This window comes from Rhinolophus sinicus, chromosome 15 (genome assembly GCF_057876585.1).
Source record: "Rhinolophus sinicus isolate RSI-liver-muscle chromosome 15, RSI-T2T, whole genome shotgun sequence".
In the NCBI taxonomy this organism is placed as follows: domain Eukaryota; kingdom Metazoa; phylum Chordata; class Mammalia; order Chiroptera; family Rhinolophidae; genus Rhinolophus; species Rhinolophus sinicus.
This window is the reverse complement of record NC_142515.1, coordinates 86,301,908-86,317,770: the sequence shown is the minus strand read 5'-3', so window position 1 is coordinate 86,317,770 and position 15,863 is coordinate 86,301,908. Positions and strand designations below refer to the sequence as shown.

Genomic DNA, 15,863 nt, shown 5'->3' with positions numbered 1-15,863 from the left:
ACATCTGGCTTGGGCCAGCGCTTGGCCTTTAGCAGAGAGGGAGAAAGCAGGGCCCCCAGGGGTAAGGGTGGTCCCTCAGGAGAATGCTTCAGGAAGACGGGGGTGCCCAAAGCCATGGCCATAGAACCAGAACTGTAGCGCAAACGCCCTGCATCATGGCTGTTGGTTTATGAATAAACCGTATGGCTGAGAGCATTGAGAGAACTGAGACTCATGAAGGATCGAAGGCTGAGCCCCACCCCAAACTCCACAGTGTTGGGGTTCCAGGGGGAACCAGCTTCAAGTCCATTCTGCCGAAACTAACCATCTTCTGGTTCATTGTAGTATTTAACAACAATGGGCAGGAGGGAGCCATGGCCCTTGGGCCAACAAGGGGACACCATTCCCAGCACCTTAGGAGGGTCCCCAGGATATCCACCCTTCTCTTTCAACCCTGGGGTTCCCAACACGGGGGTCTCTGGACCTGTCTGCAGTGGCCCCACAGGCCACATTGTCCTTCTGGCTTGTCTGGAAGACTCGGGGCCCCAGAGCTCCTGTCCACGACCCACTCCTTGGCCATTGGCCAGTAGGCCCAGGCTTCAGAGCCCTCGGATGATTGGGCGTAGGGTAGGAGCTCCCCACAGGGGAGAACAAAAGGGCAGAGCATGTCAGAGCCAAAGCCGGGGCAAGGTATCCACCTCGTAATAACAGCAATAAAAGTAATAATGACTGACGAGGATGGCATACTCACTGTGTACCAGCCACTGTGCCAAGCATTTTACATGGATTAGCTCGTGGTGTAGGTTGGGCACTCAGTATATAAAAGCACTCCCTCAGAGGGTTCAGCTGAAGGGATTAGAAAGCAAAGACCACTCAGAGGGGAAGGGAAGGTACCGAGCACCCAGCCCCCATGGGGAGCTGTAACCTGCCCTGATGCGGAAGTGGGGAGGGATCCTGTGCTGGATTGGGGAGGGGGCTGCCTGGTGGTAGCTATAGATACGGAAGAACAGAACCCCTAACAGAGACAAGGGCCAAAGCAGGAAGAGGACATCATGGGAGAAATACCCCAGCCTTTGTCTCCTCCTGCCCTCTCTCCCCTGCCAGCACCTCCCATTGGCCAAGCCCAGCCAGAAGGGAGCCAGAAGGCCAGGGATCCAGGGGGGTGCTCAGAACAGGCAGAGAATAGATTTGGGTGGGGTGGCACCCAAAAAGAGGGTGTTGCCCCATTTCACAGGTGAGGAAACTAAGGCTCAGGGAAGTGGAAAGACCTGCCTAAGGTCTCGCAGCCAGGCTTGGTGACTCCTGAGGACACATTGGTATCTCCTGGGGTGTCCCCATCTGAGCCCCCAGCAGAAAGGGATCAGTTGGCCCACTCTTCCATCCTGGAAGACTGGCAGAGCTAGGGAGCTACACAGAAGAGGGGGCCATTCTCCGATGCACCCCCCCAACACCTCCCCCAAGTGGTATGCTTGCCACACCTGTTTGCCTTCAGCTCCAGTGAGCCAGAAGTCCCCTCGTCCACCTATCCCCTCCCTGGCACTTTCCTCTAGAGGGTCATGTGCACATGGGGGTTGTCCCTGTTAGGTGCCCCCACCTGGCCACTGTCCCCTGGCAGAGAGCCTAGACCTCATCTTTGTCCCAAGTTTGTAAGAGGACAGTTCCAGCTGGCTGTCAAAATATCCAGCTGAGCTCAAGACAGCCTTAACCCAATGTCCCTCTGAGTCAAGAGGTTGGAAGGAATGGACCACCACCCCATTAGGGCAGGTGGAAGAAGTTGGTTGAAGCCTCCAGTTGCCAGTGAGAGATCCACAGAGCTGGACCCCAACAGCCTGTTCTGGCTGCAAGGCAAGAGAGGACAGGAAGATGGGGCACAGGGTCCAATTCAGGGACATCAGGACTCTTGCAATAGTCAAACAGCCCTCCCTACAAGCTGTTTGACCTTGGACCATGGTGTTACATCTTCTCATCCTGTATATGGAGATAATCTTCATAACCAACCCCATCGGATACTTGGAAGCCTCACATTCATTCATGCATTCAGTAGGCATGCATTGAACACCTGCTATGTGCCAGGCATTGTTATTAGTGCTGGAGACAGAGTAATGAACAAATCAAAATATACAAGAATGCCTGCCCTCATAGGGCTGACAGTCTAGGGAGGGAGATGGCAACTTTTAACAAGAAAGAGCAATCAATGTGAAGTGCTTAGCACAGAACCTACCAGGAAATAAATAGTTCACAAATGGTGGTTGTTATTATTGCTATTATTACCAGGAATGTACTGGGATGGTAGTTTGCTAGCCAGCCCCCCGGCTCTGAATTAGAATCATTTGGAGGAAAAGATAGAGGGTGGGTGTTTGGACCTTCTTAAGGATGATAAATTCCCAACCTGGAGTGGGGGGAGGCCTGGCCTGCCCTGCCGGACAAGGAGCCCCAGCCACCCCTTTCTGCCTCCCAGGTAAGCCCACTAGGTCTGAGGCAGAAGGAACCAGATCCTCAGGAGGGCAGGCCCCCAGGGTTTGGGGTGGGGAAGAGGGCGTGAGACCCACTGGGCCTCAGCTGCTGCCCCCAAGTGGCTCGGGTGATGTGGGTTTGCCCTGCGTGCGATGGATAATGACTGTGTTTCTTGTCTTGTCTCTTTTCATGCCTGCTCTTTAAACTGTATATTGGCACAACGCCGTCTGAAAAACTCATCCAATCAAAATGCACTATGAAATTCATTTGTTCATCCATGACGTGGTCTGTGTGTTCATACACCAATGACTTATCTCCCAACCCACCACCACCACCCCCACTCCCCGCCCGGGAACCGAAACCCATTGGTTTTTTGGCACTGGTTACAAATCAACCTAAAAAACGCTGAACACGCCTCCCCAACTGCCCCTGCCCGCCCGCTCCCCCTCCATCTTCAACATCTGCATCTAGAATCCGGTTGGTCTTACTTCTTTCTGAAGTCTAAATGCCTTACATTAACTGTGAACGCATCTTCTCGCATCAGCATTGCACGTCACGCCCTGGGCTTTCTGACTAGGAATGCCTGACACACCCCCTACCCCAGTCTGTCTGTCTCTCTGACCCACCCTACCCCGTCCTTCTTGGTCCCTGCAGAGTCTCAGTCTCTCCCTCTTTCTCTCCCCACTCTCCTTCTCTTTCGTTATTTTTACTGGGTTCTGAATTGGGCTTTTCTGTTTGGCTTGGTTTGCATCTTTTGCAGAGAAAAGGATGGGTTTGCCGGGACGAGTCGGCAGGCCAGGTCTCCTACCCCATTGCTTACACACATGTGACACTCAGAGCCCTCAGCCACCCTCCAGTCTCTCCTGTCCCTTGTTGAGTTCCATGAAGCCTGGGCCCCAGGAAAGCTCCTCCCATCCCTCACCATTCCAAGCCCTCGAGCTCTTTGGGCTTAACCACCGGAGAGGAGACGGAAATCTCCAGGTCTGATGGAGAAAGTCTGAGGGACGGGCAGCATGCAAGCAAAGACCCTCAGACAAGGGGGACTCAGAACAGCTAAGGCTGGGGTCTGGCTGCTTCCAGGGGGCCAGCCAACTGAGGCCTTCTCCTGAAGTCCTGATCTGCACACAACATGTGCCACACACACACACACACACACACACACACACACACACACACACACAGTCGCTGCACATACCTGCCCTCTCCTCTCTTACATTCAGCCACGCCCATACGCCCACCCCAGCACACACTGTCTCCATCTTTCTCTCTCCTCACTTACTCAGCTCCTTGCACATTTGTGCACACCCCCCATGTTAAATCCCACTTGCCTCTCACCCCTGAGCCCCTTTGAAGGACCCCTAATGGCACATTTGCACCTGGATCCTTTACCTGCTAGTGGTACACATGCACTCATCCACCAAACGTTTAATGAGCCCCAATTTGGTGCCACAGATGGAGGGGTGGGCAGAGGAAGACACCACCACTGCCCCCCTCACCTACAGTCAACCAGATTTGGTTCATTTGTGACTTCTAGTACCTTATCTCCCACTAGCACCTCAAGGCCCACATTCAGGTGGGAGAGGCAGGCATTGTTCAAATAACCCTCAAATTCACTTGGAATTGTAACTGTGCTGCAAGGTGAAGGATGAGCAGTGTTAAGGTGGAGAAGGGGAAAGGAGCATTCGAAGCCCAGGACAGCACGTGCAAAGGCCCAGTGGCAGGATGGAGTTTGCAGGGGTCAGAGTCTGCAAGTAAGGGGGTGTGGCTGAAATAAAGAAAAGGAAGGCTGACTCATAAGAAATAAAGAGGGCAGAAGGGGACAGGCCTTCTGGGGGCCTTGTTGTGGGAGCCTGGGAAGATTTGGAGCAGGGGAAGCATGTTCAGAAGTGAGATTAGACGGGATCACTGTGGCTGCAGAACCCAGAGCAGTTTGGCAGGGGCCTGGGCTGGAGGTGGGCACCAGGAATCCCAGCGAGGGACGTGCAGGAGGCAGAGAACAGAGGAAGCCAGCAAAGAACTGGCCATCTGAGCAGGCCCCTTTCCAGGACCCAGTAATGGGTTGGGTCTGGGGTAGGGACTTGAGTCTGGCTGGAATGGGGAGGTGGAGGTTAGGGAATACCATGCGAGGGCCAGATTGGGGGAAGAGCATGGGGGGTGGGCCTGGCAGGTTTGAGGGGCCTCTAAGAACACGGATAAAGTCAAGCAGGCAGGTGGTTGTGAGGTCTGGAGCTCAGAGGCCAGGTCTGGGATGGAGGTGGCAGGATGTTTCCAGAGCTTGGGTGTATAGTTCCCATGTCCAGGACCAGGATACACAAGGCAGGGTTGAAGGAAAGAACAGCTGCTCCTTGCAGGCTGTGGACGGAAAGATGGAAGCTAGGACAAGGGAACTCACCGGAAGTTCCTTGAGCACTAGAAGGAGTTGATGCAGACCCAGGAAGAGAGCAGACTAGCACCTCCCCTCCCCCATCACCCAGACCTCTCTTATCTCTACCCCCTACCTCCCTTGTGTCTCTCCTCTCCCTTGGCTCCAAGAAGGGCAGCATGCTGTCTGCACGTATCTCCCTGCGAAACCCTTGCTTCTCCCGCATGGTGGCAGGCTCCCCCCGCTCCTCCCTGAACCCCTGAGGCTGCTTCCAGGGCCCGCCTGCCTCTGCATGCTGAGCCATGTCCACATGTTATGTCCCACCCCAGGAAGGGATGGCTTGTACTCTGGGATGGATGGGAGGGGGCTGAGGACACCTGGGCCATCAGACCCATCCCCAGATGGAGATGGGTGGCCAGGCAGGGCTGGGAGTCAGATCAGTGGGGCACACAGTGTAACTCTCTCTTAGCCCAACTGGGTGTGGGGCCTTATTTAAGGCGCTTAGGACGTGGTCACAACAATTAGGCCCAACAGGGTCAGGGTAGGCTCTCCCAGCCCCCTCCCCCATCCTAGAGACTTAAGGGCCAACTGATGTGTCCCAGGAAGTATCCTAGACTTCAGCAGAAAACCCAGAGGCATTTTGCCAGCCCCAGAAATCCCTTGAACCCCCATCGCGGCCTCTCAGCTCCCAGGCCAGAGCTAGCAGAAGATACAGAGCTGATAGCTGGGAAGCCATCAGGAACCAGCAAGTAAGATGCCCAGATAATTCATTGTCCAAACTTTTGAGACCTAAAGGGGTGCTAAGAGTGTCAGGGCAGCCTGTATGGTCACCCCGGTACCATTTGGGGGTGAGGGGTGGGTGTGTTTAGGGTTCCTCCAAGTCCCAAAGAGCAGAGTCCTGTGAAGGCCTCTGCCTCCAACCCACTGGGTAATTGAGCAACAGGGGTTTCCATGTCCGCCTGAGGCTGTGTTCTCAAACTCAAATGCCTCTGGGGTCCAAGCTCACGCCATAAGCTGGGAAAGCAGGTGCCATTTCTAGAACATGGGGACCTTGGCAAGCTGGAGGACACATGGCCTGCTTTAAGGGAAGCAGCTGCATCTGAGCCCCAACTAACTTTCCAGGACAGAAATAGGTCCAGGGTTGCCAGAAAGCCAGATTTGGGGGCAAAAATGTGATTTTTTTTAAACACTGGCAACTTTTTTAATTTTTAAAAATTCTCGGGGTTGCCAGTTAGTTCAGTTGGTCAGAGCGTGGTGCTGATAACACCGAGGTTGCCAGTTCAATCCCCGCATGGGCCACTGTGAGCTGCGCCCTCCTAAAAAAAAAAAAAAAAAAAAAAAAATTTATCTTGCTCAATAAAATAGCTTCATCAACCAGATTTGGTCCATTTATGACTTCTAGCAGCTTATCTCCCACCAGCACCTCCTGAGGCCCCAGCAGGCAAGTCCTGGAACAGTCAAATAATGACCACAGCCTGGGTCCACCATCTCCGGCTGGCTGCCTCCCCCACTCCCCTGCTGTCTGGCCCCAGGGTTCTGGCTTGGGCGGGAGGAGGTAGAGGCAGTGACTAGACAGGGGATCTTTGAGCTGAGGAAGGGGCCACCCAGGGAGGTCCTGGGGGTAGGGATGGCCCCACCTCCCCGCCCCCAGCACCAGCCCCTCAGTGGGCCTGGGCTGATGGTGAGCTCACCCACCCACGGGCGCTGCGTACTTCCTGCTTCCCGCAGGCCTGGTCCCGTGCTACTCCACCCAGCCCCAGAAGCTGAGAAGCCATCCCTGAGAGGGGGGAAAAGGGCCCCAAATGCATCTTCTCCGACTCAGCGGGCAGCGAGGACTCGCCCTACAGCCGAACAGCCCCAGCTCCCTCCCATCCTCCCCATGCCCGCTCGCCAAGGGGGTAAGAAAAGATGCTCTTCCACTTCTCCAATTGGCTCAAGTCCTCTTGGCCGTGGGGTGAGGTCAGGGCGGGCAGGAGCGGGTGGGCAGCTCGGCAGGGCAGGGCAGGGTGCCCGGTGAGTCCCACGACAGATGCATTTCTGGCCTGGAGTGTAACATGCCCTCGGAACCCGCACATGTCCACCAGGCCTGAGCGTGCTGGCTCTCCCCACCCGCCCTGGTGTTTGTGCATCGTACACGTGTGATGGATTCGGCAACTTGACCTGCTTGTGTCCTATCGTCTCAGTGCATTTGGTTGTTGGGAGAAACAAAAACCATCTCGATTTTTTTCCTGATTGGATGATTCGGATATATTTTCTTTTCCTTGTTTTTTTGTTATTTCTTCCCCACCCCCACCCCGTTCCCTTCTCTTCCTTTTTCTTTCCTTTTCCCCATTGTGGGTGGGGCTGGCAGGGAGGGCTTATGCTTTTTGAGTTGATGCCTTTTCCTCCTTCCCACCTTCTCCCCCCCCTATTCCCCCACTTGGTTCTTTTTTCAAGTTTTTTCCTCGACACCATTGCATTAATAGTGCTTTCTCTCCTCTCCCTCCTTATTTGGGGTCTGGCTTGCTTTTTCCTGTTGGTTGGCTTCATGTAGGGGCCTCTGTGAGTGGTGACAGCTCTGAGCCCCTGGGAGTGGGTGAATGGTCACCCTCTTTCTCCATTTCCCCAGAATAACTTCATCAACCTCAGCTTCCTCCGCCTCTTCCGCGCGGCCCGGCTCATCAAACTCCTCCGTCAGGGTTACACCATTCGAATTCTTCTCTGGACCTTTGTGCAGTCGTTCAAGGTGAGCCACTGCCCCTGCCTCCAGCCCAGGGCTAGAAGAAAAGCAGGCACCCCCCGCCCCCCGACTCTAGCTGAATCTAGAATGCGGGCTGTCAATGCTCCTTGCTGAGAATCGATCTGCAGGGCGCTTGTCTAACTTCCTTCCCACCAGGCTCTACCCTACGTCTGTCTGCTGATTGCCATGCTTTTCTTCATCTACGCCATCATCGGGATGCAGGTGAGTACCAGTCCCCCTAATGTTCCCAGAGGTTCCCAGAGAGGGGCCACTGCTCTTAGGCAGAGGTGGCTCTGGCGAGCCCAGTTCAGAGAGACAGCCATGGGGGTTGAGTGGGGTTTCCCTGGAGCCACTTAGGGGCATGGCCACCCCTGGTCATCACCCTCCCATTCCCTAGGTGTTTGGCAATATTGGCATCGACGTGGAGGATGAGGACAGTGATGAAGATGAGTTCCAAATTACTGAGCACAATAACTTCCGGACCTTCTTCCAGGCCCTCATGCTCCTCTTCCGGTGAGAGGGGGTTTGTGCTCTCAATTTTTCCTTACGATGGGGAGGCGTGTCCTCAACCTTCAGTTTTAGTGGGGGCATGTCCTTTTCTTCTCTTCCGTGAGGGCATGTTCTTTTCCTGTACGTGGGGGGGGGGGTGTCGGGAGGTGCCCTCTGCCTTCTGTTCCCCTGAGGTTTGGGATAGGAATCCACGGACCCTCGCAGGGCAGTTGCTGAAGGTCCTGGGACTCAAACCTGGGAGGCGTTTTCAGGCATTGTCTCCTTGAACCCTCCTGACCATCCCGTTAGGTGGGGATTCTTGGCAACCACATCTTACAAACGAAACAGGCACATAAACTCTGCGGCTTGATTCTTAATCCTGGCTGCATGGTAGAGTTCCTTTGTTCATTTGTGGGAGGTTTTTGAGCACCTACTGTGTGCCAGGCACTGCTCTAGGTAGTGGGAACAAAGCAGAAAGAGAAAACACTCTCTGCCCTCAGGAAGCTTATATTCCTGTGGGGAAGACACTCAGTAATCAAATTATAGAGGATACTAGAAAGAGGTAAAATTCAAGATTAAGAGGGAAATGAAGGCACAAAAGAACAAATAATGTATGATTGTACTTATATGAGGTACCTACAACTGGCAAACTCATAGAGGAATAAAAGTGGAATAGAGATTGCCAGGGGCTGGGGAGAGGAGAATGGGGAGTTAGTGTTTAATGGGGACAAATTTTCAATTTGGGATGATAAACGGTTCTGGAGGTGGATTATGGTGATGATGGTGACTCATTATTGTGAATGTGCTTTAATGTCATTAAATTAGATGCTTACAATGCTTAAAACAATCAATTTTATGTGTATTTTGGCACAAGTTTGGTTTTTTGTTTTTTGTTTCTTTCTTATTTAGCAATAACAAAAAAGGAATGGAGGGCTGGGAGGTCATGCCTCCCTGGAAGGGGGTGATATTTGAGAGAAATAGGCAAGGGAGGGAGCCAAGTGGATATCTGGTGAAGGGCAGTCCAGGCAGAGGGTACAGCAAGTGCAAAGGCCCTGAGGCAGAAGGGTGGCAGGCATGTTGGAGGGCAGGAAGGAGCCCAGTGTGCTTGGAGCAGTTACCTAGGGAGAAAGTAGTAAAAGATTACAGTCACCTGAAAGGGAGGAAGTCATTTAAACACACCTATGTCCTCAGGCCCCACCCCAAACCAATTGAATCCAAGTCTGTGGGAGTGAGGTATTAGCATCAGCATTTTCAAAATAGCCTCCCCCGCCCCTCGCTTTAATGCACAGCCAAGGATGAGAATCCCCTCACAGAGCTCCCAAAGGAAAGAGGTGACTTACCTGGGACTCAACCCATGCTGGTCCAGTTCCAGAGCCCAAGTGCTTACCTTCAATGCTCTGCCTCCCTGGGAGGCGTTGGTGTCCAGGGCTGGCTGCCCAGGTCCCTGATGCCCCTCTCTGTCCTCAGGAGTGCCACAGGGGAGGCTTGGCACAACATCATGCTTTCCTGTCTCAGCGGGAAGCCATGTGATAAGAACTCGGGCATCCTGACTCCTGAGTGTGGCAATGAGTTTGCTTATTTTTACTTCGTTTCCTTCATCTTCCTCTGCTCGTTTTTGGTGAGTCGGTGGACATGTGGGGGTGGGCTGCCTAGAACTGGCTCCTCTTGGGTATGGGTTTCTCTAGAATGTGGCTATGTTGCAGACTTGCTCCCTCCAAGCTTCTCTGAGACAGCTAGGATCAGACAAACCAGGGTTTCTCATCCTCAGCACTCTTGACATTTGGGGCTGAGTCATTCTCTTTGGTGGGGGCCGTTCTGTGCATGGCAGAGTGTTTAACAGCATTTCTGGGCTCAATCCACTACATGCCAATAGCACATGCCCCACTGCCCTCCCAGTTGTGATAACCAAACATGTCTCCAGACATTGTCAGATGTCCCTTGGGGATGAGGGGCAGAATCTACCCCATTTGCGAACCACTGGGTATCCTAAGGGAAAACCCAGTAGAGCTGAGAGTTGGTCCCAGGACCGTTTAGTTGAACTGTGGGAGACTCCCACCTGCTCTCTGAGAGCTGGATACCTTCCTCTGTACAACCAGGAGGCAGGAAAAAGTCAGCCACATAAACATGCTCGGGGCTGGCGGACGGGTGGCTCAGTTGATTAGAGCGTGAGCTCTGAACAACAGGGTTGCCAGTTCGATTCCCACATGGGCCAGTGGGCTGCGCCCTCCACAACTAGAATGAAGACAATGAGCTGCCACTGAGCTCCTGGGCGGCCAGATGGCTCAGTTGGTTGGAGCTCATGCTCTTAACCACAAGGTTGCCGGTTCGACTCCCCCAAGGGATGGTGGGTTGCTCCCCCTACAACTAAGATTGAACAATGGCAACTGGACCTGTAGTTGAGCTGCGCCCTCCACAACTAACATTGAAAGGACAAAAGGACAACAGCTTGACTTGGAGCTCATGGGTCCTGGGAAAAACACACTGTTCCCCAATAAAGTCCTGGAAATACCAAAAAAAAAAAAATTCTCAGGGAGCTTGGGACTTTGAAAGGTATTAAATGGGTTTTCACTAGTAAAAGATAAATTTGCTAGAAGGAGGAATCTCATAGAACCCAAGGATAAGAAACACTGCAAAAGATTGAAACCAAGAACCAGGGGGAAAAAAGGACGAATAGGTAAACAAACAAACAAAAAAATAGGTAGAGTTAGATAGATAGGGAATTACAGCAGCTGCCTGCTCCATCCTGCTTTCTCTCTCTCTCATTCTGTCTGGGGCCTCATTTCTGCAAACCATTTTTGTTCTCTGCTCTCCCTGGAGCAGTCTGAAGAACAGACACTGCTGGGTATTTTAAGCAGAGGAGATTAAATATAGGGATTAGCTGCACAGGATTGAAAGAGCAAACAGACAAGCTGAAATCACCAGGGATTACTGACTGCAGGACTGCCAGGGCTGGGGTATTAAAAGGAAAAGAGGGTGTTACTGATGGACCCAGCGGCCCCTGGCACTAGCTGTCTGCTGCCCCTGGACGACTGCAGACAGTACTAGTTTCCTGTGGCTACTGTGAAAAAGTACCACATGGCCTAACACAACAGAAGTTTTTGTTCCTTAGTTCCTGAAACTAGAAGTCCAATCAAAGTGTTGGCAGGGCCATGCTCCCTGCAAAGCCTCTAGGAGGGATCTTTCCAGGCCTCTTCCAGTTTCTGCTGGTGCCAAGCATTCCTTGGCTTGTGGCAGCACGTCTCCAGTCTCTGCCACCTATCATCACATGGCCTCTCCCTGTGTGTTGGTGTTCACATGTCTCTCATATGAGGAGAGGAGTCATACTGGATTTAGGGCCTCCCCTAATCCGATATGACATCATCTTAACTTGATGACATGCACAAAGATCCTTTTTCCAAATAAGGTCACATCCACAGGGACCAGGATTAGGATTTGGACATGTCTTTTGTGGGGGGCATAGTTCTACCCACAACACAGACCCTTGCAGGAAGCAGAAGGAGTCTCCTCTCCTTGTCTCCTCCCAAGTCTGGCCTCCTGATTGTGGTTCCCACTAGATGATGGAAGAAGCCAGCTGCCGAGGGAGTGTAGGAGAAGTGGTTTGTAGATCCCAGGCCAGGCAGCAGCATCTGTCAGCAAAAGCCCAGCACACCCACCCTCTTCAGACCATGACCTCACACCGGGAGACTTACATCCGCTGACCCAGAGGGTCCATTGCTCAGTTCCAGATTCCCAGAAGAGAGTCTGATTGGGCCATGCCAGCCCTTGGTCAAATGGCCACCCTTGTCCAAGCAGCTATGGGCATATATAGGGTCAAGCTCTTATAATGCAGTCCATCTAGGAAGGGCAGGCACCCTAGAAAACATCTATAAGGCTTGACCATCAGCCCCCTCCCAGGGCAGGAATTTCTGTTTTGCTCACTGCTGTGTAACCAGCACCTAGGACAGGGTCTGGCACACAGCAGGTACTCAGTCATGAAATGATGAATTAAAAATCGACTCACTAAAATTAAGGACATGTAGAATTACAGGTCATTTATTAATCACCTATTATGTTTATATCTAATCATTTGTTTAATGCCTACTTTATGCTAGGCACTGGGGGCTTAAGGGGAGAACACGGTTCTCTCAGTTTGTAGGGGTGAAGGGCAGACAAGTCAGCCACAATAGCACAATCTTATATGTGCTTTGATGGGGGAGATTCACACTAAGAGAAGGAAGATTTCAAAGAGTGGCCCCCAGGGATGGTGAGCAGGAATTCAACCACATAGTCATCAAATTGGTTGCAAGTAACAAAAACTGACTGAAGCAAAACATGCAATTCATTAAAATGTATAACTGAAAAGTCTAGGTGAGGCTGGATCCAGGCAAGCGGACCCCATCCTCTTTGCTGTTCTCCTCCACACTGGCTTTATTCTCATACTTCTCCTTATAGAGGCAAGAAGGCTGCCAGAGTGCCAGAAAAAAATCGCAGGAAAGGCTCTCATTGCCACTTTGGGTCACGTGCCCCTCCCTAACCAATCACAAGCCTGGGTTATATGACCACCACCTATGGAGCCGTGAGATAAGGGTCAGCCACACCAAACCAGAACACCTACGTATAAAGGAAGGGGTTCCTCAGGTGCTGTTACCCAAAGAGAGATGTTCACTAAAGGAACATTTGCAAAGGCCTGAAGGCAAGAAAGATGCAAGCTCCCCATGCTCTACAGACTAGAAGAACACATGAAAAGGAGCTATCAGAGGCAGATGAGGGCAGGAAAATTCATCCGTCCATCCATCCATCCATCCATCCATCCATCCATCCATCCATCCATCCAAGAAATGTTTGCTGAGTGCTTACTTTGTGCTGGGGCTGGAACACAACAAGGTTTTTGCCCACGTGGAGCCTTCACTTTGGCCCTAGTGGGAGCCAGGTGTGGGAGGATTTGGGGTCATGGTGGTCCCCTTAGTGTTAACCCCTATTTCACTTGGCTTCTCCTCCCTTTCTCTCTCTGACTCTCTGTCTCCATCTTTATCTCTGTCTCTCCCCCCATCTCCATTTCTCCATCTCTCTGTCTGGGCTCCTTGGCACATGTGTGTTTCCTACCTGCCCTCCCTCCATCTCTTTCTCTGTCTCCTTTTCCCCTCTCATCTCCCTCCGCCTCTCCCTCTGGGCCTCTGTGTATATGTGTCTGGATGGCTCTCACTCTCCCCCACCCCCTCTTGGCCCCCGGGACGCCCACAGATGCTGAACCTCTTTGTTGCTGTCATCATGGACAACTTTGAATACCTCACTCGAGATTCCTCCATCCTGGGGCCCCACCACCTGGATGAGTACGTGCGTGTTTGGGCCGAGTACGACCCTGCAGCGTGGTAAGGAGTCACCCCGAATCCTCCAGCCACACCATCCACCTTTCTCTGGCACTGGAGCCCAGACCTTGGGACGTTGGGTCCCTGGGGAGCTAGCAGGCATCTCAGGGCGGTCAGTGTAGAGGAAGGAGATGAGAATCAGCATCCTCTCATGCCCCCAGTTAATGCTTTGGGTACCACCCCCACCCAAGCCCCAGGCTTTCAGGGAGATGAGGGAGGGGGTCAACCATGAGGAGTTCGCCTCCTGTGAGTCTCTCCTGCCCCTCACAATGAGGCCTCCAGATGGTGAGGACAAATTTGCCAGGCCCCAGGGAGGAAACCAGAGGCCTCTCAGCTTCAATTCTCCTGGGAGTGTGGAGAGAGGGGCTGGCCTAGCTCCCTTGGCATACAGGATTGGCTGCAAGACTACAGTGGTGGAACTTAGCTCCCGTTGGGATCCCAGGACCCTGGAGCAGATGATCACATAAGTCCCGGGGAGAGGACACAGAGCCTCTGTGGCCTTTGCATCTTCATGGTCATGAGAAGTGTGAGCTCTCCCATCTGCGTAGGCACCAGACTGCCCCCTTCTGGCTGACAGGTGGTGGTGTCAGAGGGTTGGCTCCATCCTGTGCATGTGAACTGAGCTCCTGCTCAACACCAAGCACTTGCAGGACACTCAGAGGCACCGTCCTGATGCTTACAGCCCATTAGTCACTGACTGAAGTTTCTAGTTCAGGCTGGGCTCAGGACCTGAGAAAGCATTAATGGGCCCCCTCTGCCGCCTAAGCACTGGAGGGGAGGCCTCAGGAGGAAAGCAGGGAGGCCTGGATCCTTGCCATCCGTGCAGCCCCAGATAAGTCCTCCGTGAGACCGAGAGGCTGGGGTGAGCCGCGGTTCTGGGACTTGACTTTCAGCTGGTTCCTAACTCTTCCTCTTTTGATTTTAGGTCACAGCAGTTGGATGCTGTCCCCATGTCCTCTATTCCACGAGCTCCCCCCCCACCCCAGTGTAGCCCATGTAGATTGTTGAAGGGGGAGGTGCAAGGAGAGCCCTTCGGGAGGTGCCCCCCAGCCCAGAGCTCCTGGCACACCCCAAACAAAACCCTCTGTCCCCTGGGGTCTGCGAGTGTCTGGGAATGTCTCAGGGACCTTTACTCATCCCAGGTCTCCCTGATCCTTTCAAGCCAGGGGGTCCCCAGCACCTGGCATCACAACCTCCCTGTGTGTGCAGGGAGCCAGCGTGAAGGCAACTTGGCCCCTGTGTCTCCACTAATCCCCTCTCTTCTCCTTTCAGCGGTCGGATTCATTATAAGGATATGTACAGTTTATTGCGTGTAATATCTCCCCCTCTCGGCTTAGGCAAGAAATGTCCTCATAGGGTTGCTTGCAAGGTTTGATTTCCACTAAAACCTGCTAGCATCCATGGAATGAGTGTGGCTTGGGGTTCTTCAATATATATATTTCATATATATATATATATATATATATCCAAAAAACAGAGCCATCTCTCTTTCTTGCATTAAACTAGAAAATTCTTTTAGCCAACAGAATGCAGTCACGTAGACTCAATGAAGCATGGAACATACCTCTCCGTTCCCTTCAGCCATTCTGCTTGCTCTTAGCTGAAGCTGCCCATCCCAGGGTCTCAACGGCACCCCAAATCAGACACATCCGGGAGGGATCGTAATTTTGCTTTGCCCTCCCACCGTCACCTCCACTCTCTCCCCCTCCAACCTTGGCCTCCTGAAGCCCCCAGCCCTATCTTCCACCACCCCTGGCCCCTCCTCCCCACCTAGGCCCCCTCAGAGACCAGCCTCAGCCAAACCAGAGAACTTTGCCCAATTTTTAAAATAACACCAAACCAAAGCATTGCTCCAGGCCCTCCAAACTGAGGGGGGAAGAAACCCGTTCCCTCCACATTCCACCAGAATCATAGCTCAGAGTCAAAACTGAATCTGACTTTTCTCTTTTCTCTCTCTCCCTGCTCGCGAGCAGTGAAGTAATCTTTTTTTATTACCTTTTCTTCCATTTTTTTCCTCCTCTTTTCCATTTATTTGAAATACCTATTTTATTGTTCTCTGCATCTTTCTCTCTCTATTTTTTGGCTCGTATGGTTTTTGTTTTTGTTTTTCTTCTGTTTCTTCCCCTCCCTTCACCCACCTTTCCTTTGGTTCCCCGTCCCCACTCCCGTTTTTGTTTTCGGTGCTGCCAGGGGCCGCATGCCTTACCCGGACATGTATCAGATGCTGAGACACATGTCTCCGCCCCTGGGTCTGGGGAAGAAGTGTCCGGCCAGAGTGGCTTACAAGGTAGATTACCTTTGCTGACCACCGACGTCCGGGCACTGGGGATTTTTCAGTGCTGGCCAGGAATAATCCGCCAAGTCTCTTTTTCCAGCATTCCTCTTCTTTTTTTTTCTCTTTTTTCTTTCCTCCTCAAGTAAATGGATCATGACCATCCCTTGACTCTAAGCAGCACAGTGTGTCCGTCCTTTCCGATGAGTGTGTCTTGGTGTTTTGAGACTCCATTATGGCCGC

The 15,863-nt window shown here is 52.5% G+C and overlaps 1 protein-coding gene across 11 annotated transcripts in view; it reads left to right on the top strand.

Moving 5' to 3' along the window:
* Positions 1–15,863, top strand: part of CACNA1A (calcium voltage-gated channel subunit alpha1 A) — a 286,233-nt gene that overhangs the window by 254,443 nt on the left and 15,927 nt on the right. For 8 of the 11 annotated variants that reach the window (XM_088792422.1, XM_088792421.1, XM_088792424.1 and 5 more), the window contains 6 exons: positions 7,404–7,520; positions 7,671–7,736; positions 7,912–8,027; positions 9,471–9,621; positions 13,224–13,351; positions 15,539–15,635. In XM_088792422.1, the coding sequence (XP_088648548.1) occupies positions 7,404–7,520; positions 7,671–7,736; positions 7,912–8,027; positions 9,471–9,621; positions 13,224–13,351; positions 15,539–15,635 (675 nt within the window). Of the gene's footprint in view, positions 1–7,403; positions 7,521–7,670; positions 7,737–7,911; positions 8,028–9,470; positions 9,622–13,223; positions 13,352–14,273; positions 14,718–15,538; positions 15,636–15,863 lie in introns of all 11 variants that reach the window. The other 3 variants (XR_012498085.2, XM_019746093.3, XM_074338067.2) reach the window with 3 other exon arrangements.